Source organism: Meriones unguiculatus, chromosome 6 (assembly GCF_030254825.1).
Source record: "Meriones unguiculatus strain TT.TT164.6M chromosome 6, Bangor_MerUng_6.1, whole genome shotgun sequence".
In the NCBI taxonomy this organism is placed as follows: Eukaryota; Metazoa; Chordata; class Mammalia; order Rodentia; family Muridae; genus Meriones; species Meriones unguiculatus.
The window spans coordinates 51,045,380-51,072,470 of NC_083354.1; the positions used below are offsets into that span (position 1 = coordinate 51,045,380).

The 27,091-nt window shown below is 45.6% G+C and overlaps 1 protein-coding gene across 2 annotated transcripts; it reads left to right on the forward strand.

Annotated features, from left to right (window-relative positions):
• The first annotated feature begins 133 nt into the window (after window positions 1-133).
• Window positions 134-26,090, forward strand: Cldn18 (claudin 18). 2 transcript variants are annotated; one of them, XM_060385443.1, is made up of 5 exons: window positions 134-466; window positions 19,427-19,591; window positions 20,184-20,301; window positions 21,811-21,921; window positions 24,196-26,090. In XM_060385443.1, exons 1-5 carry the CDS (start codon window positions 247-249, stop codon window positions 24,365-24,367), a joined length of 786 nt encoding a protein of 261 aa, XP_060241426.1. In that variant the 5' UTR covers window positions 134-246; the 3' UTR covers window positions 24,368-26,090. The 2 variants fall into 2 exon arrangements, with proteins under 2 accessions (XP_060241426.1, XP_060241425.1); XM_060385442.1 differs by lacking the exon at window positions 134-466 and adding an exon at window positions 6,574-6,921.
• Window positions 26,091-27,091: the final 1,001 nt, after the last annotated feature.

Genomic DNA, 27,091 nt, shown 5'->3' on the forward strand with positions numbered 1-27,091 from the left:
TGAGTGGAGTGTACATACGGTGGAAAACAAATGGCTCTTGGTACCGTGTTGTGGAAATTATCTCACTCAGGTAGATAAAGAAGCAGGGCAAGCCCAGGTGGCACTGCTGAGTCCCCCTCCATTACACAGTCCATTTGTGACTTGTGGGCCGGCCTCTCCGAGAAAACGCCATCCCTACGCTCAGGGCCCTCAGAACCTGCTCGTCTTTTGTGTCCTGCGTTTGTGTCCCCGACGCTGTTCTCCATCATGTCTGTGACGGCCTGCCAGGGCCTGGGATTCGTGGTTGCGCTGGTCGGGTTTGCGGGGGTAATTGCAGCCACTTGCATGGACCAGTGGAGCACCCAGGACTTATACAACAACCCAGTGACGGCTGTATTCAACTACCAAGGGCTGTGGCGGTCCTGTGTCCGAGAGAGCTCTGGCTTCACCGAGTGCCGAGGCTACTTCACCCTGCTGGGCTTGCCAGGTAAGGGCCAGGTGCCAGGCTGGAAGGGTGGCTGGGGGTAGAGAAGAGGCATCAGACTGTGTCTGAGATTGGAGGAGAGGGACCAAGAAACAAGAGGAACTAAGGTTCCATTTTGACAGGAGTAACAGCCCCTACGGCAATGGTCGGCATAAGAACTTTCTGGAGCTGTTGGCACTTTTATTCCATTAGTCTGTTGGTGTCCAGCTCTCCCAAGGACACAGTTTTCTAATTGCTCTTATGTGAGTAATGGCATAGTCTCAACCGCCCTTGAGAACAAGACTAAGGAGACCCAGACACTCACCACTTTCTCCTTATAGAACCACGAGCCCCTTTGCTGAGTCAGAGACCATCTAATACCTGAACAGACTCTACTATCCAGGCCTCCCATGCCTGGCCTTCACTCCCAGGAATTCTGAAGCTAACCACAAGAATAGAAATGGGACCAAGGAAAAGACACAAAGGAAGAGTCAGGGATCTTGGGGCTGCATTGGATGGGCCTGTGCTTGGGGGTGGGGGAAGGCTCTGACCTCCAGGTGTCTGACCTCCAGAAAGGATTAGTCTCAAGGGACAAGACTCCAGACCCTTCCAAGGGCAGAAACGTCTACCTGGCAAATGAGTTCTGCCCTGAGGAAAAGATGCTGTGGGGCTGCCAGGCCCCTTCCCCAGATCAGCATGTCAGCCACAAAACATGGTAGAGATTCTGGCTTAGTGGACTGTTCATTTCAACTTGAAGAGAAATCTGAGTTACAGGAGAATGCTGAAGGTGTAAGTTTAATTTTTGCTTATTTGTCCCTTTCATAGAAACACAGAGAAGTCTTACTAGGAGAACTGATCTAGGCTGGGTATTGTAGGAAGGATAAGAAACAACATGGGGGGTTTCCTCAGGTGGGACTTGTCACTTGACCACGGGTCAAGACTTAGAAACCCCCCAAAGGAAGCAAGAGAAGATGGCAGTTACATGGCGATTTGTCTTTTCATAGATTCGCCATCTGTATATGAAATGATCCCAACCGTTGATGCAGAGTCCCTACCTGAGTGGGTTTGTTTTACGAAATGTCTGTAGCCGTAAGATTTCTGGGACCTGGTGCTTCCTTGTAGTGGGCTTGCTCATCTGAGGAGAAAAGCATTCCTGAAATCTAGCTCCGATGGCTACATCAACACAGTTATTTCTGAAGTTAGATGGATAAAGTTCTTTGCTCTGTATTTCTGGTGGTAATTGTTGTGATCAGTTATGTGCAAAAAGCCTATTGTGAAATGAATGCAGGCAGCACCAAGAGACTGACTGCCAGGCACAAGCCTTCAAGCATGGAGCCCTGATACCACTGAGTGAGAAGTCCGTCAGCCATTTTGCTCATCAGAAGTCAAGGACTGATGTTCTTGACCCCTGTAGAAGTATTGGGAGCAGTAGAGACAGAATCTATCTGCAGCGAGCCAGAGAACCCAGGGCATGACTCTTTTTCTTTTTTATTGTTTCTGAAATGAAAGCACTGATATTTTAAAATTCCCACCAGGAATGCAAACACAGAGTCTCAGGCTCAGCAAGAAACAGCCGAACACAGCACAACCTGCCAGAGCAGCAGTTCTCAACCTTCCTAATGCTGTGACCACTTAATGGGGCTCTTCAATGTGTGGTGACCCCCCCAACCATAAAATTATTTCCATTGTTACTTCATAGTAACTGTAATTTTACTACTGCTGTGACTCGTAGTATAAATATCTGTGTTTTCCAATGGTCTTAGGCGACTTCTGTGGGTGGGTTGGCCCCAATGGTCTCAACCCTCACATTGAGAACCACTCTTCCAGGAGAACTTTATGCATAGGACTGACTGCCTCTGCCTACCTAGAAAAGGACATTTTACTAGGCTCACATCCAGGGGTCAACCTGTTCCAAGACAACCGGGTATAGACAAGGTTCCTTTTGGGGAGACACAGAAAAGGAAAAGAAAAGCCCTTTGGTTCCCTCACACAAATATAAATCATAAGGGACTAAACAATGACATAGAAATTGTGGCATTAGAATATATATTTATTTATTTATTCAATGAACATTGGCTGAGCACCAACATATTTAAAGCTTTCTGAGTGTGGATAACTTAGTGATCGAGGGGCTTAAAAAAACCTAGAGACAGTCAGAAAATGGACCGTTATTATATGGGCCTTCTCAACACGTTAGGGTATGTATTTCTCTTGAGGGTCATTCTACGAGTTTTAGGATATTTTACTCATTAGGTGGAAATAGTGTTGTTTCCTAAACCTATTTGTCACTACCAAAAATGTCTCCTGATGTACCCAAATATCCTCAGGAGTCATCTCATTGAACAAATGAATGAACAATTCAGACTGCCAATTCAAGGAAGAAAGAAAAACCTGCTTCACAAGTATTTTCTTATTGTTGCTGTGAGTTTCTCGAGTTGGGGTCTCACTATGTGACCCTGACTGGCCTAGAACTCACTTTGCAAACCATATTGGCCTTGAATTCAAAGCCAAAGCCTGCCTGTCTCTGTCCCAACTCCCAATGAGTGGTGAGCATAAAAGTATGCTCCATCATACTCAGCCCATAAGCTTGTGTGTGTGTGTGTGTGTGTGTGTGTGTGTGTGTGTGTGTTTAAGAAAAAAAATAATCCAAACCTTCAGGGCCTCAGAGACAGTGACATAGCTCAGGGTGTAAAAGCACTTGCTCTGCAAGTCTCCTTCAATCCCTGGGCCTCATGCTGAAGGAAAGAACAGACACTCACTCTTGGAAGTTGTCCTCAGACCTCCAGCAATGCAAAACACACACACACATACACCAAACCCACAATAATAAATAAAATAAAAACTTTCAAGTGCTCAAACTCACCGGGCAAAGAGATACAAATGACAACAAATGGTCATGTATAATTTACTAAGTTCATAGTGTAGGTGAGGGTACAGAACTATATTTTCATTCTTATTTTTATTTTATATTTAGGACTGTTTGGCCTGCATGCATATTTCTGCACCTTGTGTTTTCAGTGGCCTCTGAGACCAGAATTGGGCATCGAATCCCCCGAAACTGAACTTTTGTGAACCACCATGTGGGTGCTGGGAATCAAACCCTGGCCCTCTGGAAGAACATCCAGGGTTCTTAACCACAGAACTATCTCTCCAGCCCCTAGAACAGTCTTTTTAAATACTGGTGCTGGAAATAAAATTATGGGAAAATGTTATTGTATATAAAAGAGATTTTGTTTTCATAGTTCATGCTCTGGAAATTTAGTTCTCCTAAGAATCTATCTTAAAAGAGTGAGCAGAAATGCAGGCAAAAAGTTACACATTAAGTGTTTATTATTACATTTCTTTTATATAAAAGGAAATTAGAGGAAGATAAAAATTTAAGTATCTGAGAACAGAAAAAATTTATGTGAATTATAATACTTCTAGGTAAAAGACTACTGATTTACATAAATTATCCTTGAAAGAGCTTTGGTGACAAAAACACAACTAGTGAAAATAGCAAATTATCAAACATGCAATCTCTTGACCATGTGAATTGTAACCTCTTTACCAGTGTGAAATTATTCATCATGAGAACTGATAAGAAAGTATGTCAAATAGTTTGCCTGGAGTTTTAAAATGTGAGCAATTTGTTTGCATGCCTCCAAGTCTTCTGTTACAAACACAAACATTTTTAGAATCAGAAATTAGGTAGCTTTTTTAAATTAATAAACAGGTCAATTATTCTTCTAGCTAGTTGAACTAATACCTACCTATAATGTTTTCATTGCTCTTTGGATCACCATTCTTGCCAAATTAATCAATTGCCATTGTAGCTGAAAAAAGTCAAGAAAACTGGAAGAATAATTTCTCCAGTGTCGGCAAAACAGCATCAGCTCCGGGAAACCCACTGGCTGATGTGGCACTGAGCTGTGTTTAAGCTGGAAACACCGGGTGATTTCCCCGAGGATGTCAGCAAAACATCTTGCTCCGTTCTGTTGTACCAAGGCTATTACTGCAAAGAGAATCAGACCAGAGTCGAAGTACAGGGATAGACGGTCCGTTTTAACACTTGTCACAAACAGCAAATCAGATTTTCCTCTATGGACCACCATTTGTTCTCTGGCAGGGCTAAAGCAGTGGTCAGAGCATAAAAACCAGCCCAGAAAGTGAAGATTTCATCTTTTGAATGTTTTAAACATAATCTCCTGAAGTTTGTGGATTTATATAATTTCTCTTTTCATTCAGAATTCTGTGTAGGTAGAGTTAGCTTTAGTTTACCACTTTAATTTTTGTTTCGTTTTGTTTTCCAAAATAAATACATTGTCACATTTCAACCAAGAAAGCAAGCACGTTACCTAAATAAGTTTCCCTCCCTAACTTTGAACGTTAGTGTAAAACATCATAGAGAAACTTCTATAGATGAGATTAGATAATCAGCGTTTTTCTGTTTTCCAACCTACTGTTCTGGTGGCCTTACAAGCAACGCTTAGGAGGAATGACTGATAAACCAGATAGCTGAGAACCAACCTCACGGAGCTTTGTGGGAATGACAAATATGCCCTCTGGTGGAGGGCACCAAGGCTGCCAACGCCCCCCCCCCCCGAAATAGTGCCAGAACAGTTCTCGAATAGACTCCACCAGCCTTGTTCAATCTATTTGGCCAGTCTCAGTCCACCAGTAGAGACCAGTATCTTTGTTAGCTGACCTTGGCCTGGTAGCTCATCTGAGCAACACTCGGTTGCTATCAGGGCGTCCCGTTTGTCATGACTCTGGCTTGTTCTCTGATTTGGATTTTTTTTCTGGTTCATGCTTCATTCTCTACAGATACTGACCACAGAAAATGGTGTATCGTTAAAGGGAGGGTTACCTCCATTCACATTAGGGGAAGACCATCCACATTAACTGTTTTTGTGCTTATGGGAAGAAAGCCTTGGGAGCAGGGGCTGGGTGTGGCCAATATAACAATGAAATATGGGCTTCCTAGAGAACTTGCCATGTCTAGATACTGAGAGGGCAGGAGTACATGCGTGCGTGCGTGCGTGCGTGCGTGTGTGTGTGTGTGTGTGTGTGTGCGTATGTATGTGCTTCAGGACCCTGAAAAAGTTCTCATTAAAGTGGCTCTAATTCAGAGGCCAGACATTGAGGACTGGCATGAGGCAACAGGTTGATAAATTCTCCAACAAACGGTTGCTGAAGAGCAAAAGACCCAGCTCTGGGCTCTTCAGTCTACTTAATCATACAGCCTCTGATAATTCACCAACGATGAGGAAAACTTTTCTCCAACACGTGGAAGCTAGCGAGATCAGAAGGAGCTCTGGAATGTTCTCTTTAGTTCTCTGCAGATGAAGAAACTGGCCGACAAAGGGTAGACCACCAGAACTGCAGAACTGGGCACACTGGTGGGGAGCAGCTGCCATGCCGCTCTGCAGCCAGGTCAGGGACTCCAGCCAGCCCTGACCCTTCTTTCAGTCTTCGTGGTAACCTCTCTGTGTGTATGGCATTTGAATAGTTCCATTTTATGAGAGACAGTTCTTTGGGCCGTCCCAGTACCTGTGGATGAAGGGTGCATCTCGAGAACCTGGCTTCCTGTTCTCATCTTTGCTTGTTCTGGCCTCTCTGTGTGGAGATGGAGAAGGCGGGCTAGCCTTGAAGCGAGGGGTGGGAACCACCATTGCTACTCTTTAGAGTATTTGGGGTTCATTCAAGACGTTTGGACAAATTCCTTTTCTACCTCGTTCAAAATGAGGTAGAACTCTTCTTTGTGAATGAAATTATAACAGCTGCCCTGCCCGTTTGGGGTCAGAACAGAAAGGCGGCTTGGGAGTGAGAGGAGAATGTACGACAGTCTGACTTCCGAGAGAGCCAAATGGGTGCACCCCGGGATGTTTCGTTATAAGGTCAGTCTTAGTGGTCTCGCCTCATACTCTCACGGGAGGAGACGAACTTTGATCTCCTCTACGTGGTGCATTCTGGGCAGAGGCAGAGCCGGTAGAGCCTGGAGGAGGGGAGAGGCTGTCCACTCAGCCTGCTCCGCGTTCCACCCACCCCGGGCTGCGAAGCTCAACCAGACAAGTGCCTCTCGGGGCCGCTTCCCCAACAAATGAAAAATGTGCCCTTGAAGCAGGAGTGAAACTGAACTATCTAAGGAAAACAATGTGAGCAAACACTGAGCTGAGGGGGACCTTCTGATTAGGAGCACTCCCCGGCGAGGCCGTCCACCTTCCCAGCAGAAGGGTGGTGGCTTGCTCCTGCAGGCCTGGGATCAGCGACTGAAGCCATGGCCACCACCACGTGCCAGGCGGTGGGGCTCCTCCTGTCCCTCCTGGGTCTGGCCGGCTGCATAGCCGCCACTGGGATGGACATGTGGAGCACCCAAGACCTGTACGACAACCCAGTCACCTCCGTGTTCCAGTATGAAGGGCTCTGGAGGAGCTGCGTGCAGCAGAGCTCGGGGTTCACAGAGTGCCGGCCCTACTTCACCATCCTGGGCCTGCCAGGTAGGAGAGGTGACGGGAGGGGCCAGGTAGGAGAGGTGACGGGAGGGACAGGAGAGGCTGAGGGACGAGGGACTGAGCCGCCATCAGGCCCCAGCAGCCCTGGCTCCCAGTGAAAGATAGGAATAAGAGAAGTTGGCCGTGCATCAAAGGGGGCAAGAGCCAAACAGGATACGGGAGAATTCATACCGCAGCCAAAGAGAATGGGTCTAACGTAAGGGAGCATGCGGGTGGTGGCTAGCTTGAACCTTGTTACTTAAGAACACAAGCGGCTTGCTTCCATGAGCAGGAAGGAGACTCGCTTCTGCCTGAATACACACGAGCGTAGGGAAGGAGGGCAGTATTTTGTTATAGACAGAGAAATTTATTGAGAGTGACTTCTCTTGTGTTTTCAATTCTATTAAAGTGGTTTTTTTTTTGTTGTTTTTTGTTTTTTTTTGTTAAATCAGGATCTCTGTGAGGTGTAAAACTATTATCATTCTCATTAAATTACGATTTCCTTTTTCTGCATTTGCAATTAAAATGTCTAGTATACCTGGCCCTGAAAAATCAAAGTTGTCAAAATATAATATGAGAGCAAGGTAGAATATAAATATATGGCACCGCTTCACCTTTGAAGACGAAATTTGAATTTTGTTTTTAATGCAGATAATTATTTCATGCATCATAGGGACTTTGCATTCTTGGCAATACGGAAACTCAACCTGTACTTAACAAAAACATCAGGCAAACGGCAAACCTGTGGCTTTGATTCTCGGAAACAAATTCCTTGTAAAGAGATAGATGAAACACATTTACAAGTTGTAAAGGAGTTGTGGAGCCCTTGGAATGGGATGGTAAAAAAGCAATTCAACGGGTCTGTCTTCATTTTGTGAAAGGCGAAGAGGAGCAGAGTGTCAGGATGTACTTTGCTGTGGGAAGACACTCATGGCAGGGCCATCACAGCCACTGACTTGAGAAACCTGAGCAGGGAGCAAGGGAGGAAGAAATGGGGGTGAGAGGGCACACAGATTGAGAGATTATGCTATGTGAGAGTGACAAGTCATGGGAAGGCCATGAAAAACCTGGATTGCTGCGTGGCTAGCCACGCCCATGTTCCTTTTTAGATGGAGATTAAAAAGACTGAGTTCTTATTTAGTTTTTACCAAGGCGTCTGTCCCATTCTCAGTACCCTCTCTCCAGTGCCCACCAAACACTGCTGGTCATGTGCTTTCTATCACAATTTCTGCTTTGAACCTTTCAAACAACCCTACTCTCCCACGCGGCTCAACAGCATGGCAGCATCTTCACTCCTGTTCAACCATGGGACCCTTTCTTCTCGGCTCCACAGGATTCACCTTCCACCCAAGGCTCCACAGCCTACTATCCTGTCCTGCTGGTCAACCCCTCTCCTCACATCCTCTGCCTCTCCTGCTAACCTGGGCTCCTGCCCTCCTTTCCTGGAAACGAGAAATTGTCCATTGTCAAGTTCTGTCTCCTTCCTACTCACGGACAGCCAAATTAAAAGACTACATTTTCCCACCACTGCTAGACAGACTCATTCCTTCCTCAGTCTGGTTTCAATCCTTTGTCCTCACTCATCTGCTCCTTTGACCACACCACAGGGTTGGAGTGACTCTTCCGCTCCTCAGTCTCCTACACATGTCAAACCCCACGCGACTCCCAGGATTCTCTGTTTCCTGCTTGGTTAGTGAGTAAACATGATAGCCCAACACAGGAGCCTTTCCATATCCCTCCTGCCTTCCCTGTTCTCTCTTCCTAAGGCCTCTGCCCCAGCCCATTCTTCTCCCTCTCCTCTTAGTGTTCTCTGGCTTGGAGGCCCAGAAAGCTCCCTTTTAGCACCCCCGACTGCCCTTTCCACAATCTTCTCAAGCTTTCCCACATTTTCAAATTTAATGGGATCCCACAAACCAGAGCCAACTACAGCATGCTCTTGGCATTGGACTCCTACCCCACCCCTTTGACACTGTTCATGAGCCTAAGAAGTATTTCTTTCACATCTCAGAATACAGAATGCAAGACTGGACTTGTGGGCACATGTAAATCCTGGTGAAAGGGACATGAGTGTGGAGACACGTGGATTTGATGGTACTTTTACATGGATGTTAGCAGTGGATTTGATGGTACTTTTACATGGATGTTAGCAGCAGGAAGAAAATTACTCAGTGATGAGGGAGGGTTTTAGATTGTTGACTAAATTACTCCATTACTTAGACATCTGTCTCATTCAGCTCTGTGTTAACACCCTTGTGAACCAGAGCGAGAGGCTCCTCCCAGTTCTGAACATTGCTGGTAGGGAGGCTGCTCAGCAAATGGTTGATAAATTAGGTTGGACTGAATAAGAAGAATTTATTTCAATGCTTATGCAAGCGAGCCATTTGCAAACAAACAAACAAAAAATACAGATAAGAAGTTTCCTTTTCCAAAAGACAGAAGATTGAGTTTGTCTTTGTACTATGTTTTTGCTGTTGTGTTTCCATGTATAGAAAAACAATTTAACTCAACTCAAGCTCCTCCTCCTTCTGAAACAGACACTCGATTACCCAGGCTGTTATCAATAGACATCTTCTGCATCCTTACTGTATTGCCTGGGCTAGAGTTTCAGGGCTAATTAGTCAGAGTGGTCAACGCTAGCTGCTGCTCTCCAGGACTTCACTCCATGTAAATTTACTATGGGCCCACATGAAGTTCATAGAGAAGGATTATAGACATGCTATTCATTGAAGCTGAAGCAAGAGAAAGTCCTAAAGAGAGAACAAGAACTTCTTAAACACGTCAGCTGAAAGTGACACGTGTCACTTCAGGGACTCACAGCTGTTTGCTGAGCACTGGTCACCTCAGCCACAGAGGCAGTCTGGGCCTCCGTCTACCCACCATGCTGACCTCCCACCTACCCCCGTCTGTTTTCCTTGCCATTGTTGCTGCCAGGGCTTTGCGCCTGCTAGGCACCTGCCCTCCACTGAGCTACGCCCCCAGCCTCACTCCCATACTGATTTCAGTTCTTCAAATCAGGTAATTCCTCGATGGCATGATGGTCAAAACCAATAATAGTGCAAGAGAAGGCACGCTGTTGATTTATGCTCATTTTTTCAGCAACTATTACTAAATTCCTCTGCATGTGATATGTTGTCTGATGTAAGAGTATAGTTTCAGAGCATGTCAGAGGGAGTTTCTGTGAAGAAAAAAATATTTAAAAAAAAAACTCCTCAGGACATAATAGCAAATGAGTGTGAACATGGCCATAGAGCAGAGACTCAAGCCTCTTCCCCAAAAACTTAGGTGGAAAGAAGGGAAACTTGGCAGCACCTTTATTCCATGTCATGCTACACAAGCAGCTTTTAGAGAGGAAGCCCGGTTACCACCGTAACAACAACAACAACAACAAAAGCCCTGAGATGTTTCCAGCCTGCAAAGGGAGAGGAGGTCCTGGACTATGCTGAGTTTTAGGACACAGTGATCTGGCAGAAAGCATGTGCCAAGGACTGCAGAGATGAATGTAAGGTCCGTAACAATGCGCTCTCTGCTACTCTGTGTTGTTGGTCATCTCTCTGTCGGTGAGCTTGCAGCCAGAGGACCCTGAGATGCCTGTCTGCGTCTCTCACACAATGCTGCATTGCTCACCAAGGCAAGAGTGCAGGGGAATAGCATGGGGGTGCTGGTCTATACCGTCTCCGGTCAAGCTAGGCTGAGCCATGGTGGGAATGAATGTTGCGGCAGGGGAATCTCCAGCAGCTATACAGATCCCCAGTGGTCTGAGTTACAGGGACAGGATTCCCCTGAAAACCATGAAAATGATGGCTTGGAGATGGCCCTGGAATACAGTGTCAAGTTAGGGGCCACCAGCCTCATCAGCAGTAAGTGGCAAGTGCCAGACTCAGATGACCTAGATCTGACTGACTGAAGGAACAGGCAGGAAGATCATCTGAAGGCAATGGCATAAAGAGATGGGGCTTCCAAAGAGGAAGTGGAGAGTGTGTCTGTGGACCCTGGTGGGGGCTCTGAGGGAGGAGCATTCACCAACTAGAATGCAAGGGGCTGAGACTTGTCATCTGAAACAGCTGTGTGCCTTGTCTGCTGACCATGACAAGAACCCAGAGAAAAGGAGAGACGCCTCCTCGGTGGTGGATGAAATGTCTAGAGACAGTGTGGAAGCAGTAGAGAGATGCAGCGGCTGCCTTAATTTTGACCTAGAACGCAAGAGGAAAAAAGCCTGGAAGTGTTACTAGAGATCCATGACAGATAGCAATCATACTTTTAGTTAGTAATCATAGCGATCATTACTGGTTATTAAATTCTTCCTCAGCACAATCTCTTTTCTTGCAAAGTCTTCACTATATAGTTTCTCTAAAGAAACTATAACATGCCTACTTGGTACTCACAGTCACAAAATAACTTAACTCAAGCTGTATCGAGTCTCCTTGATGGAACAGGGAGGGAAGCGGTGATGGTGACACAGGGCCTGTCACCAGCTCTGTGTACCTGATAGCTGATCTCCTCTTACTGTGTTCCAGTCCATGCAGCTTGCAGTTCCCAGAATTAAAGGGAGTGGCCTTGTGCTGGGCTGCACCTGGACTCTCCTGCATGCAGCTATGTACAGCTTTATTCTTACAAGGTAGAAACTGAGACTCCAAGAGGAAGGAAATGGATGATGGCCAAAATCACATAGATAGAAGATGGCCACGTAGCCACAAGTCTGTCCTTTCCTCCTGCCTGGCCTGTTTCTACCTCCAGCTGGGAATGAGCTTTTTTTTGAGACCTGAAGAGAGGGGGTCTGGGCTTGAGTACAATAAGCATGAAGGACACAGCATCCCCCATTCCCCTTTTATAGCAAAATTAACCATACACCATCGAGTGTCATATTTATCCAGAGGGTGACCCATGCACTGTTTCCACTACTTTCTGGAGACAGTGGAAGAGCAAAGCTAAGGTCAGCCAGCAAGCAGGGGAGAGAGAAAGCAAACTTCTAATCAACCTCATGCCACTGTCACCATGAAGACGTTATAGTCAAATACCGCTTACTTAATATATCGGCAAACATTTGGAGCATTATGGAGGCAAAGCCCCAAGGTTAGAGTCAGGTGTGTTAGGGGTATCTTGACCCCTCACATCACCAGACTTATTTTTCCCCACCTCTAAAATACCACATTGTAAAGCATGTGTGTGAAGAGCAGGGCAGCTTATTCACAAGATCTATCTCTTTATATTGTTAAATCATCATCGTGGTTGCAGTGCCCAGAATATCCAGAATAAAGGATGCTGTTTCTTTTTTCTTCATCTGTACCATGAGTCCTTCGGTATTTCTCAGCCACACCCACCGCAGGCACTAAGAATCTTGAGGGTTTTCCATGTGAGAAGTTTTATCTCCCCCTTTCTGAATCACTGTCTAAAATCAACCACCACTGGATAACTAGAGAGTTTCCCATCAGCCCAGTGATCACATGTATAGACCCAGAATGAAGACTTTAAAACAACCCTACATTGAACCCAAAAATCTACAAGGGAAAAAAAATATGACTATTAAGTATCTTTTCTGATGCTGTCCTGATCGTCTCTTCTTGCCCTTGGCTGCACGTTTTCTCATGAGGGCTAATGCTCATGGCCATGTGAAACCAGATGGTCTATTTCCAGTCGCTAATAGAAAAACCTGGATCTAGGTGGTGGATGGTTCCATTAGTCACAAAGTTGAGCTGGGGTCTGTCAGTGCCTTGTGGTTTTTTTAAACAAGCTGTTTTCCCTCCCTTTGGACAAACAGAAACAAAACACTGTAAGAACAAACATTCCAAGGTTTATTCATCATCGTACTTGTGAAGGAGATACCTCAGGGAGCTGAGCCCATGATCAAAGCTCCTGAGGACCTATAACGTGGGTTAAAATGAGGCCACTTGCCCCGATTTCTCAAGGAGAAAAGCTGAGGCTTAAGAACCAGAATGCTTGCTCAGCTTGCAGCTGGGGTGGTCCTGGTCTCAATGGCAGAGCTGGCTACCACAAAATGGCATGCCTGGGGCTGGCCCTGTCAGAGTACAATGTAGTTTCTTGAGGGAGAGGTACATCATTAGAGTTTTATAGCTGGGTCTCACCTGAAAGGCTGACAAAATACTGTAACGAAAGTAACTAAGACTGGGAAACTCATGAACAACGGCCCCACTGCTTATTTCTCACAGCTCTGGAAGCCAGAAAGTCCAGGGTCAAGATGACAGCAGATCTGCTTCTCTTGAAAGATGTTACCTTTTGCTCTGTTTTCACATAGTGAAAGGGAGGGAAGGGCAGAAAGGTACAACCAGACCTCCATGACCCCTTTGAAAAGACCTCCTGTCATTCATAACGACTGAGCCCTCCTTTCAAGACTCCACCTCTTTATACTAGCTATACTATTGTATCAGGGATTGAATTCATTTGGCTCCTTCTATTCATTGCTGCCCAGATCCTGTGTCCCCACCCACACTTCTCTGTCTGTGCTTTCAACCCTCCTTGGCATCACTAGGTCCAGCCTCCCTCTTCTCAGTCATCTTCTTCTTCTTTTGCTCATCACGGTCACACACTCTTGGCAGTTTTATCACATGCTCATATACAGTTTGTACAAGGCAAGGCCATATGGAGTTGCCAGGGAAATGGTTCTTTTAGAGAAACAGAGGAAACTGATACTCATCAAGCCTGAATTAATTGCATGCAGACACCATGTGGTGCCTGCTCGTCATGACATTTCTCTGCAAAGAGATATCTTTATTTCAAAGTCCAGAGTTGAGGGAACTGAGTCCTTGAGGTCAAATGACATGCCCAGAGAGGGTCAGCTGGCATCACAGTGTGGCAGAACTTTAGAGATATGAGGCTCCTCCTATTGGTTCTTTGAGCTCTCTGGAGAACCCAGGTTTGTGTTGTTTTGAAACTTCCCCTCTGAGGTCAGCCATGGACTTTCCTATGTGGACTCCCCCTGCAGCCCTTTCTGCCTCCAGTCAGAGGTCAGCTGCCTGAAACTGCTCCTCCTAGCCCCTGCCCATAGGCCCTAGGTTCTCAGTGAACTGTCTTCCCAGGGGTACTCTGATGCCAGCTCAGTGCTCACAGCTCCGGGTGCCCTTTCTTCCCTGAGCCATCCTTCAGGACCATCTTCACACTTTACCCTGAAAGTTTTAACATTATCCAACCACTAAATGAAAGGCTCAGAATAAGGCCATGCCATTGGTGTCTCTCTAAAGGTTCTTGGGCATGCTCAGGTGCAACCTGGATGGAGACCCACACCTCGGTGCCCCTCACCCATCAGTCCACAGCTGCTTTGCTGAGTGAGATATTTTGCAACAGGGAGGGAACACAGAGTTCCAACCTTTCTGTTTGCTTTTATCAGCCCGGAGTCTTGCCGGCCCTCCTGGCTGATAAGGCTAAGTATTCACAGGGAAGAATGTGGTAGCCACACCTTTGGTGCAGTGAATCAGAGGCTTCTGACTCACGAGTTAGCATTTGATAAGCCTGTGCTGCTTGATCAAAATTATCAAATAAGAGACGAGGTGGTAAAAAGAGAAACCTACGGTGACTTTTCTGTTTACCTGTCCGTGGAAAAGAGTTTGGGTTCCAGACGGGAGGCTCTTCAGGCTGAGAGGGAAGCTCAGATTGCCTTCTTGTCTCTCCATGATCTTTATGGATGGTGCAGCACTTGCCCACCCACTTCCTGGCACCTGTCTCCATCACAGTTCCCCTCCCCAAAAGAATTTCAAGGGGTTCCCAGGCAGAGAAGACCTTGGTCCATCCGGTCAAGCCCAGGTTCCTAAACCCCAAGTTGGAGATCAATGTTGCATCCTTGCTAACTCCGCAGAAAGAAGGGGGTGGAAGTGAGAGGTTCTGAAAAATAGGGCTCGAGGACATGCTGGAACCCCTATTCAGAGCAAGTCCTGCCTTCATCAGAGATCGGCAGGTCAAGAAAGGACAAGCAAGAAGGAGGTCTCTGAAAACATGGGACAAAAGCTGATGTGGCAGACCCCTCAGGGCTCCAACCCCCAGGGTTCCTAGGGCACACCAACAGCCATTCCTCTCTGCACTTTTGCCTTCTGCCTGCCAGCTTCCCACAAGGCTTCTCATCCCATAATGTCGGAAAAGCCCCCCTGACACAGTGTGCATGGGATATATTCAGGAACATATTATTGAAGCCACCCAATGGAGTCAGGGGCTTCATCCTTGCTGAGGATGGAAAAAAATGTAACTTCCGTAGGATGAGGAAAGATCTCCTTCATCCTATACGGTTGTTTGATCAGTTTGTTGGTGCTTGCTTGATTTCAATTGTCTTATCTTAACCAGATGCCTTGCCAAGTAGTTCTCAAAATGGATAAATTATATATTTTTTTAATCACTTAGGATTTGAAAGAGCAAAACAAGAGTGGTTTTTAAAACCTTTAATAGGTTCCTCGGTAGATTGAAAGCTTTAAGATGTCCATGGGAACAAGATGGCAGGGTGGGGGTGGGGGTGACTTCTTTTTCTGAAACTTCCAGTTTTCTAATAGTAACATCAAAAAAAAAACAGATCAGCCCCAAAGATATTTATTTCCAGAGGGTGCAGGCTATCTCACAATGTCCTCTGAGTCACAGTTCTGAGCCACAAAATTGCTGTGTCATTTAACCGTGTGTCTCTGTGTGTGTGTGTGTGTGTGTGTGTGTGTGTGTGTGTGTGTGTATGTGTAAAAGACCACCAGACTCACACCAGCGGGCTACTGTCAGTCAGTTTCTCGGGCATTTAGTCAGCTAGAGCATTCCCAAAGTAAGAAGAAACATAAGGCTCGGGACTATGTAAATATGTAATCTCAGAATGCAAAAACCTAAAGACAGATAATTTCTCTTGAGCATTTATTCCTCTACAGTGTCTGGGGGGAGGTTTTGCAGAGGATTTGAACTCTAAATACATGACGAAAAGCCAGGCCCCTGTGGTGAGCACCTCTAATCTCTTGGCAGGCTGAGGCAGAAGAATTGCCAACCTGGGCTACATACTGGGTACAGGGTATCCTCAGATACACATTGAAACAAAATGACAACAAAAGAAAAATCTCTAAAACATGATTGAATGAACAAATTCCTGGCTGAGTATATAGAGGTATTATTAATTCATGCCTACAAAAACTCAGAGAATGCCCCCTCTAACTACACAAAGACAGAAATGAGTACACAAGTAACATGACATACATTTTCATTCGTTAATAAGAAAATGAACAATGTTTGCTTCCGGCACCCTGCAGGGCCAGCAAAGCCACTGGACATGGCTCTGGATACACATATGTAGAGCAGCAGAGCCTCCGTGTTTTAGGAGTAGACAGGTTTTAGTGCCCCTCCAACGCTTACGGATTCTCTGGGTCTCCCTGGCATCACCAACTCAACTGTGATCTCAAGATGCCCAAATTATTAGTTCTCCCAAGAACGAACAGATCGACGACTCACAGAAGCCTGTACTAAAAATGCACCTGCTGGTGAGACCAAGGCTAGTGACACTCCTCTCAGCAGAGAGGCCAAGCTAAAGATCAACCACAAGCTCCTGAGGGAGATGAGACTCAGGGTAAAGCAGATGGAGATCTGGAGTGCTGACCTAGAGTCTGTGAGATCTCACCTCAGCCAGTGAAGAGCCATGGTAAGAAGACAACCAGAAAGCATTTCTGCTCTTCCTTTCCTACTCCCAAATTTGGATTTCACCTGGACGTTATTCACTGGTCTCACGGATGCTAGCCTCCTTCAGGTGACCCTTTCTTCATTAGAATGTTGTAGAGCCTATATACAAGTCTCCGTTTCTCGCTTGCTTCCAATTTGGTGCCTTCATTCTAAACATTAGTGTGATCCTCTGTGGGCTTTGCTTCTCTTCTCAAAGGAGAACTACTTCCCAGAAAAACTACTCACCAAGATGCTACAGATAGGTATCCCTAAGAAGTGAGGCAAAGACCTTTTGGGAGATTTCTACAAGCTCAGAAAAGTGATAGTGAGCATTTACCGCTTATATAATTAGGAACTAATTTCAGTGGTTTCAAACAGGGAAAAATTATCTTTTTTATTTTAATAAGACGGGGTTTCTCTGTGTAGCCTTGGCTATCCTGGACTCGCTGGACCAGGCTGGCCTCAAACTCACAGAGATCTGCCTGCCTCTGTCTCCCTGAGGGCTGGGATTACAGGCCTGTGCCACCATGCCTGGCTGGAAAATGATCTTTTAATCTGTCCTATGATGCTCCAGTGTGGGATGGGGTGCCTGTGGCTGTACCCTCATATACAAGCCACTCCCGTCAGCAAGGACCATCAGCAACGCTTTGGTCATGCTCTGGAAAATGTCCGTCAACAATTAGGCTTTAAGGAGTAACACTGATGAAAATATCTTGCATAGTCTAGTATCACCTGGTTTCAATTAACAGTGTCTCAACATGAATTAGTTTCAAAATTTGTTTTTTTTTCAATGATGTCAGAATTGCTCTTTGATCCCAAGAAAAGAAGGTATGTAGCCCCCTCCAACTCCAAGTAGCTGTATGGAATCCACAGTTCAAACTTCGTCACAACTCTGTCCCTCCCTCGTGACTTTCACCCTCTTGTCATTATATGGCAGATTTTCCACCTGATGAAAGGCTTGGAGTCCCTGGACCACTGATTTATTGCACCCCTTGAGGGAGACTGAGATGTGTCCAGAGTACAAACATCCCTCTCCTCTGCCAGGTTCCAATCACATGCCGATGCTGGATTTAGTAATTGTGATCAAGAGACAAGTCATTAGCCTGAAAGATCAGGGTTGGCAGATAATTCAACATGGGCCTGTGGATCACACTGTCCCACAAACTGTTTGATTTCCATCTAAGCTGAGGAGAGGGGAAAAACAATTCGAAACTTTTATAGCAATTTGACAGTTCTCTGACACTCAAACAAGCGATTGATTATTTTGCCAGGGCATCAATCTTTAGCCTTTAAAAAAGATTTTTTTTTAAAGCACTGATTGATAGGAGACAAGGCAGCTCCATCAGGCTCTGTGTGCTGGAGAGAGCAGGGGCGACCCTAGAAGGGTAAAACAATTGGTGGCTGGTGTCTTCTATGTACCAAACATACGGTGCACATATATGTATGGTACATAGCTTGGCAGCTGAAGTCCTCCACTGGCCCACACTAAGGGACTTGCCCACTAAAAGGCACCAGGTCATCTGTCTTTATAGCTTTCCTTACACTTGCAATGGGCAAACCTAGCTGCATGTCCCCCAACATTTCATCAAGTGTTCACTACTGACATCCCATACCCGGTGTGTGTGTGGGGGGGGGTGTCTCAGTAAATGACTGTTAAGATGATTCGCCAAACTGAAAACTGTTGGACATATCTGCAGGTGAGGTCACTATATCAGCAATAGATTCCTAGAAGGAAGACGATATTGATAAACTGTGGTCATGTTGAAAGGCTTAATATTAACATACTGATCATTTAAATCAGAAACCTACAGCGCACTGTAACCAGACTTTTTGGCTACTCTTCATTGGGTTCCTTAATCTCTTCCTCCCTTCTTTACCCTTATTCCACCCTTCCAAGCCCCCAACACTAGGTAGGAGAAAAAGAAGGATAGAGGGGAAAGAGGGCATCGTATTGTTTACTACTTCCTGCTGGTTACAAGCGTCGAGTTCCTTGGGGCAAATTTGATCGTTTCTTTGTGGACCAGCACTTGACAAACCACAACCAAGAACAGAAACCAGCAACAGCAGCAGAAGCAGAAGGTACAGCAGGAGGAGGAGGAGCAACTGTAGCCTCTCTCGGGGCTCTTGAATTTATATCCTCTCTCAAGAGTCCCCCAGAATTCCAAATGTCATACATACACTTGCAGAAACTATGTGCAGGTGTAAAGCCCATACCCCTTGCAGAGCACGAGACAAACTATAGTTAGCAGCTTGGACAATCTGAAGCTGCCCCATATCCCACACCTGGGATAAAACAAAACAAAACAAAAACATATTACATATTCCCAAAGCATTTCTGTGTTTTTAAAGAAACCAAAAAATTCTTACTACAGCTTACTGATGACCTTAGCAGTTGCTCTTGAAAAAGGACAAAACCAGAGTACTGCTGGTATAGCCTCCATGCCTTGATTTCTTCAGGCCAGACTTAGTACTGAGTCTCCCGACAGTTTGTACCTGCTGCATGAAGCTTTCAATCCTGATGATAAGACAAGCAGTATGATGTTTGGGTTATTTGAGTTTCCTGTCAGTTCGATAAATAATCTGACGATCACTTTAGACAGACGTTTTGCCTTTCTGGGCTCAGATTATCAAGTTTTGAAAAAAATAATAAATACCCAGAGCTCTCTCAACTGCACCTCTCCATAATTCCTCATTCTATGATGTCTGTGAGCACATTTCTTCATCACTCGGAGGAGTGCAAGTGATGCCCTTTTGCATTTCCCACAATCCCACATTTTTGCACAGCGTCAAAGAAAACAGTTCATGGTCCTGCTAGCCCTCAGAGGCTCGGCTGCTGTGTTTTACCAACATAAAACCTAATCAATGGTGTTATGTGTCTGCGCCCCTTCTCCTACAGCCATGCTGCAAGCAGTCCGAGCCCTCATGATCGTGGGCATTGTCCTGGGGGTCTTTGGCATCCTAGTGTCCATCTTCGCCCTGAAGTGCATTCGCATTGGCAGCATGGATGATTCTGCAAAGGCCAAGATGACGCTGACCTCTGGGATCTTGTTCATAATCTCAGGTAAACACAGGTTCGCACTCCCACGTACCTGCAAATGTTAGAACAGATTATCCTGATAGAAGAAAAGTGGCCCCTCTCCACCACTGGACATAGCCCAGCGTGCTTCACACTTGAATTCAAGATTTGAGTGTGTGGAAGCCAAATTCCACTCCACAGAACTGTAACCAGTTCTAAGGCACCCCCCTTAGCTACTGACACTGCAATGTAAGAGCATCAGCCCTAAGGCCAGCATGGAACTGGGCCCTTGAAAAGCATTTTCTGGGTGAAAGTCTAGAAAGTGGTTTTAAGGGGAAAGCTCTTGTCAGTAACCAAAGATCACCCCCCCCCAATACTTGGGTTATTTATCTTTGGTCCCAAGGTGTGTGGAAACACCTCTTTCTGTGCACACACACATTAATCCTTCCAGAATTAAATAGAAGACTACCCTGCCTACTGTCTAGCACACAGCGGGGATTCAACAGTCAGTGGTTGGTTGGCCATTCTATTACAGGAATGGAATAGCCTACAGTTTTATTTTTTTTTAATCTGTGCTCATTTCTGCCTCGGAAACGTTGTGGTCCCTAAAACTGGTTCTTGTTTTTTGCTCCCCCAGGAGTCTGTGCGATCATTGGCGTGTCGGTGTTTGCCAACATGCTGGTTACCAACTTCTGGATGTCCACAGCGAACATGTACAGTGGCATGGGCGGGATGGTGCAGACTGTCCAGACCAGGTAACCTCCCGGGTTGCTTCCTGGGGGACCCACAGCGAACACTGTAAGAGGACGATCAAGCCAGGTGCCTAATGTGACTGTCAGCGCCGGGAATAACATACACTTATCAGAGGCAACTGTGCCATATCCTAACTCAACGATGGTCTGTAAATTCATAAACTTCATTTCCACGAAATACCCTTGCTGATATGACTAGAGGAGGATCTGGCATTTGCCCTGAAATACAGTGACAGTTCACAATACTTATCTAGCATTCTTACACAGGCCCCATTGCGGTGGCAATGTGACAGGCATGGTTAACTCAAGCTGTAAATGAGCATCAACTTAAACCCATACTCCATAATGGGAAGGTTGGCGGGATCAGGAGAAAAACTTCAATAGAAAGGAACAAGGAGCAGTACAGGTAGGGGAAGTGATTTTTCCTCCTGGTACTGCTGCCTTTTTCTCTCACTCTTCATTCATTCATGCATCTGGCAAATGTACTGAACACCTGCTGGGGCCCAGGCAGAGATCAGAAAGCAAAAGAATGTCAAACTTCCCCACTCTTGTGGAGGTCTAGGAGATGAAAATGAAACCTCACTATAATCTGATACCTGAAGGGGAGCAGGAAAAATTTTTTCTAATTTTTGAGATTTTTATTTCTTTTTATTCTATATGTATAAGTGTTTGCCTATGTGTATGTTTAAATAGCACATTGTGCAGGACCTGAGGAGGCCAGAAGAAGGTGTCATATCCCCTGAAACCAGAGTTATAGATGGTTCTGAGTTGCCATGTGGGTGCTGGGAATTGAACTCAGCCCTTAACCCCTGAGCTATCTCTCCAGCCCCAGGAAAGAAAAATGTTTAATGGAAAAGCATTATCAATACCTATATTTGTTCAGGAGAGTTGTGCAAATCCTCTCTACATAGAAGTACCTGGTATTTCTCAAGCCACCCAATAATAAGAGGCTCAAACAGGATACAAAGAAGATACAGCCATCATGATCTGACTCTCTGGAACTCCAGAGAACTCCGGGCCCCATTCCTGTTTTCTGCTTTGTTTGAAGACTGAGGAGGAAAGTGATCCCATAAGCTGCCATTGTTATTCTCTACTTCTCTCCCACAGTCTTTTGCTTAGAAGGGACAGCCTGGAAGTAGCTAATAAGTCATTCCTGCTTGCCTGAGACTTTCTCAGTTTTAACACTCGAGTTCTTTGAAAGCACGTCCTCAATGACCTAAAGCCTCCCGCAGATCGCAACTCCTAAAGGTCCACCATCTCCCAATAGTACTTCCTTTGGACATCAAGCCTTTAATGTCTAGGCCCTTAGGGAAGAATCACCATTGGATGCCACCTGAGAGAAGGTCCGCCATGAAAACTCAGACCACCAAAACGCCTTCGAAACAACTTGAGGCCTCTGGCCAAATGTTGCAGGCTCTCTCTCTTTAAAGAGCAATAAGACAAGGGGGGGGACTGAACGGGAAGAACCTGGAGGGCTTAGTCGTCTGTGTTCATGATCTCTCCCCCGCTCAGGTACACCTTTGGTGCGGCTCTGTTCGTGGGGTGGGTCGCTGGAGGCCTCACACTAATTGGGGGAGTGATGATGTGCATCGCCTGCCGTGGCCTGACACCGGATGACAGCAAGTGAGTCCTTCCTCCCGCCGCAGCTAGCCGGGTACACTTGATGTGTACCTTATAGCTGGAGTAATTGGTCCTCATGATGGAAGAATGAGACTGGCTAAGCGTTCACTGAACTTCCTCTTTCATGGGGAAACCTAAAAAAAAAAAAAAAATTGAACAGGATTTCACTGGGACGGAAGGGTAATCCTTCTAAATTCCTTCTAGCTCCAGTGCTTCCTAACTCTGCAATCCTTCCCTGGAAGAGATTTTTTATTTTCTTTTTTTGAAACAGGGTTTTTCTGCGTAGTCTTGGCTGTCCTGGACTCGCTTTGTAGACCAGGTTGGCCTCAACCTCACAGCGATCCTCCTGCCTCTGTCTCTCCGAGTGCTGGGGTTACAGGCGTGCTCCACCGTGGCCAGCTCCTGGAAGAGAATTTTGCATCACTGTCACTTGCAGAGATTATTTGGCAACATGTGAAAATATGTGATTGCTTGGGTTATGGTAGGGGAAAATAAATCTGGTTTCTAGTGGATATGTGCCCAGGGTGGACCTCCGGAAATGCACAGGACCAACCCTCACCACAAAGGACCTGCTACAAAACACCAAAAGCCCTGCTATCAAAAAACTCTGCCCTTAACTTTGGCAGAAGTCCTGGGGTTGGGAGAGCTGGATCGTGCAGTAGTTCTACTGCCTGTAACCACAGCAGGTCATCTCTGCTTTCCCAGCCTCCGACTCTGCGTTAGGGCTCTCATAGCACAGCACCCGACGATGGCTAATTTACAAGCAATACAAATGTATTTATCATGGCTCTAGCGCTGGGAAGTCCGAGATGAAGACACTGCGATCAGTGTCTGGGAGAGCCCAGTCTCTGATGCCAAAAAGGGACTTTCCTGCCTTCTCTGCAGGAGAGGAGGGCTGTTCACAGAGAGAGGCTTGGGAGGGAGGACAAGGGAGAGAGCCTATAACCTGTGTTTTACAAAACACAAATCTTTCATGTTTCCAAAGGCTCATTTCTCTTTTTTTTTTTTTTTGTTTATTTTTTTGTTTGTTTTTGAGACAGGGGTTTTTGTTGTTTTTGTTTTTGTTTGTAGCCCTGGCTTTTTCTGGAACTCAATCTGTAGACCAGGCTGGCCTCAAACTCAGAGATATGCCTGCCTCAGCAGTGATTAAAGATGTGTGACACCATCACCCCAAAGGCCCCATCCCTTAACACTGTCACACTGGGGGGTTAAATTTCCTATGAATTTTGGAGGGCACATATTCACACCAAGTAGCCTCTGATACCTTGTCCATAAAACAAGAAATTAGAAGTTACACGTACATACTTTCCAACTGACAGAGTCTGTGATTCTTTGTCAAAACAAAGTCCCACTGGACATTGTCACTTTCATTTTAATTAACAGAAAGAGCTCAGTAGTCAATAACAACCATCTCCTTACAGCTCTAACATGTACATGTATTAGACAGACAGATGGACAAAATTTTTTAGGTTAGAACAAAAAACAAACAAAAGCCATAGAGGTACACATCTTGTAATGCCAGCACGGAGGAAGTGGAGGCAGGGGATATCAGGAGTTCAAGGTCATCTTTACCCACATAGCAAGTTAGAGGCCCAACCTGAGTTAAGTGGGATACTGCCTCAAAAGAGAAAGAATGAAAATGAGAAAGAAAGAAAGAGAGAGAGAGAGAGAGAGAGAGAGAGAAAGGAAGGAAGGAAGGAAGGAAGGAAGGAAGGAAGGAAAGAAAGAAAGAAAGAAAGAAAGAAAGAAAGAAAGAAAGAAAGAAAGAAAGAAAGAAAGAAAGAAAAGAAGGAGGGAGGGAGGGAGGAAGGAAAGGAAAGGAAAAAAGAAAGAAGCAAATAATCACTTAAGTTTGCATGAAACATAACAGGTTTCATACATGTGTCTGACACTGTCATTTATTTCATCACCCTATATGTTCCCCACCTCCCCTCCCTTCTTGCTGATTCCTCTTTCCCTCCAATAGTCCCCCCTTCTGCTTTCATGTCACCTGTACTTCACCACCCTCTCTTGGACACTCTTTCTTTAAATTTCTCCCTCTCCTCACCAAGTCTCCTCTCTTCGCCGAAGGCCTGATGTAAAAGCAAGAAATTCTGCTCCACCACACACAGCCTACATGTCTAAGAAGATGGAAACTAGGTGTCTTGGTCTGTTCAGACTGTCATACCTGTTCAAAGTCTGAACTGCTCAGGGCTCAAACGGAGACAATCAAGAGTAAATGGGGAAACAGGTCTTCCACACACACCAGTGTTCATGGGCTGCTTCTTTCGCTTTCAGCTTCAAAGCTGTGTCCTACCACGCCTCTGGCCAAAATGTTGCCTACAAGCATGGAGGCTTCAAGGCCAGCACTGGCTTCGGGTCCAACACCAGAAATAAGAAGATATACGATGGGGGCGCCCGCACAGAGGATGATGAACAACCCCATCCTACCAAGTACGACTATGTGTAGTGCCTAAGACCCCGAGCATCCATGTGCAGAAGAAACCCTTCCCCAAGAAGAGCTCACCCCCAAAACAAGGAGGCTCTGCCTTGTTCCCTTATTTGGTTTTGACTGGCAGTTGGAAGTTGGTAAGGCCTTAATTTCATCCATAGTGAGGCCAGAAAGTCTTGGCCACATGTCTCTAAATATTCCATCACGAAACAGCTGAGTTATCGTTTATGAGTTAGAGGCCGTAACCCTCTCTCATCCCAAACCTCTGCTCTTTTACCATAGACTTTTTAATCTGGTGATGGAATGCAGTTTGACTCACTGACTAATACTCTGATGGTTTGGAGAAGCTTTCCTTCCTCCTATTTAATAGACCCTGTTGATGATCTGTTTCCCAACTTGACCTCCAAGGAAAATTTTAAAATGGAGAAAAAAAATAGACTACAAGGCATTATTTCCTGCTCAATTCTGCCTCACCCACCCCCAACTTGACTAATACTAATAATGAACACCGGTTAAAGAGAAAAAAAAAATGATAGAGGAAAGATAGTATCGATCTCCCAAGCCTATTAACTGAGTTCCCATACGTGGCGATCTAAAACATTATCAGCCCCAGTGATTTTCAGTAGAGGCAAACAAGCCTGTCGGCTTCTCTTGGCATCTGCTAATTCCAAAGAGACCATTCCAGAGCTTTCTATTGGAGGCCCTTTTTCTGCCAGAAGTCAGAAATTCTCTCTAGAAAAGTAAGAAGTGGATTTTTTTTGTAACCTGAGTTCTATGTACAGTTATAATAAATAGCATATTAGCAAAATGGTATTATTTCTCTATGAATTAGCCTAACCCTAACCCTTACATATAGAAAAATGTGGGAGGGATCATTTCTTGGGTCATTGTCTCTCGTGTACTCTGTAAAGTCCTACGTAAATCCAGACTTCATGAAAAGCTCACTGATCCTAATTGTTTTCTTTTGAGGTCTCCACAGACTAAGTGCGACCCTTGTTTAAAAAAAAAAAAATCAAATCCCGTGTCCTAGAAAGTACCTTAAACCTGTTTTGTTTTGTTTTGTTTTGTTTTGTTTTGTTTCGTTTTTTAAAAAAAACAACAAAGACTGGTGTCTACAGTCGCTGCCAGTTGACAGTGGCACTTCCTTGGTCCTGTGGTCAGTTTTGTGGTTCTGACAGCTGTACCAGTCATTAAATATATATGCAGGCCACACCCTCCTCTGCGCTTGTAGGACTGCCCTTTTGACATGAAAATGTGAACCCCATCCCAGGGTGCAGCATGAACAGGCTCCCGAGAAATGGAGATGCGAGCGATCACTAAAGCCCACCAGAGCCTGGAACAGCAGCAGTGCTTGCTGTACGAGCCTGGGCATGAGGTTGCCATGAAGGAACGGGCAGTCCTTACATTAACAGCACCTATAGAAGCGCCCTCCAGGAGGTCGGTGAATACTCAGGGGTGGCTCCAGTCTGCACAGACTATCTGTGCCTGGATAAGGACCAGGTCCGCCAAACAGTGAGGAACTGTGTTCACCAAGAGCCAACATAGTTCACAGAGTCCTTCCCACCAGGACACCGGTTGGTTTAGGCTCTCTTGAAGGCCCTTCTGAAACTCATTATCTGAAATGGTATAAAGGATGAATGGATTAAACAATTCAAGAGCAGGAGGGAGAGAAGGAGGTGGAAGTGAGCAATCTAGGGCATGAAGATTATTAAAATTCTTTGGGTCTAAATGGAAGGTCATCCCTTTGAGACCATGGACACAATGACACCCCACCCCACTCCCACCCCCCACTGAAATCCCATCTCACCTGCCTACCCACCCACCAAAACTCCCTGGTCAGGTTCCAGGCAGTGAGAGCCAGCTGTGTTTTTGGTTAATAGTTCTCTGTCTAACACATGATTGTTTAAAAGCTCCCTTATAGATGATGCTTTGTCCATTTCCTTTTGTTATTGCTCTAATTATATGCATTAAGTATTAACCACCATGTTTTGTTACTTAAAATATTAAAAACACTGTTAACTTCCATTTGAATAGTTCTGCTCTTTTTTTCCCCCTAAGCTTTGAAAAGCGGATATAAGAAGTTCCAATATTCCAAAGGTGCATGCATCTTTCCAGAATTGCTCCTGCTGGCAGAATCTGTGTCTGCCAAGAGCAGAAGCCTGGATGCCAGGAGGCCAGTTAGTTCTGGGCACAGCCTGGTAAATGGTTTCTGAGAATTCAGAAACGTTACTGAAGCACGGTTCTCAGAACAAGCAGGAGTGATTGGCGGGATCTGAGTACCAGCTTAGCCTGGATGCACCAGCCTAAAGGGTCTAACATCACTGGCTTGTCCATAGCCATGTGACACAAGAGAGCCAGAGCCTGCTCTCTTGACCCAGGGCTGGGATGCAAGCACAATGAGCTGAAGCCACTGAATCTCTCCAGTGATAGAAATGGAATGAGTTGCGAGGTCAGAACAGCCCACCCTTCACTTGAGGTCATTCCACTTTCCAGCTGTTAGTTAGTCCAAGCAAAGTATCTCACTGTTCTGGGTCTCAGTTTCCTTATCAATAAAGTGTGGATAATAAGGACGCTAGAATAATGAGCACGAGGCCCCCGTAAAGGACCAATGCACACCTACATAACTCTAAGGCGAACAGGGTATGAGCTTATATAATTGGGCTAGCTGAAGCCAAGGTTGGCCAGGCATGCTGGGTAACATGAGCAAGAGTCTACCCTGCTCCGTCCTACATCTCAATTCTC

What these genes read in the sequence shown, in the direction of transcription:
- Cldn18 (XM_060385443.1), top strand. Translation starts at nt 247, where the DNA reads ATGTCTGTGACGGCCTGCCAGGGCCTGGGATTCGTGGTTGCGCTGGTC. An exon ending in CACCCTGCTGGGCTTGCCAG is followed by an intron (nt 467 to 19,426) that starts GTAAGGGCCAGG and finishes CTTCTCCTACAG; the next exon opens with CCATGCTGCAAGCAGTCCGA. An exon ending in GTGCAGACTGTCCAGACCAG is followed by an intron (nt 20,302 to 21,810) that starts GTAACCTCCCGG and finishes TCCCCCGCTCAG; the next exon opens with GTACACCTTTGGTGCGGCTC.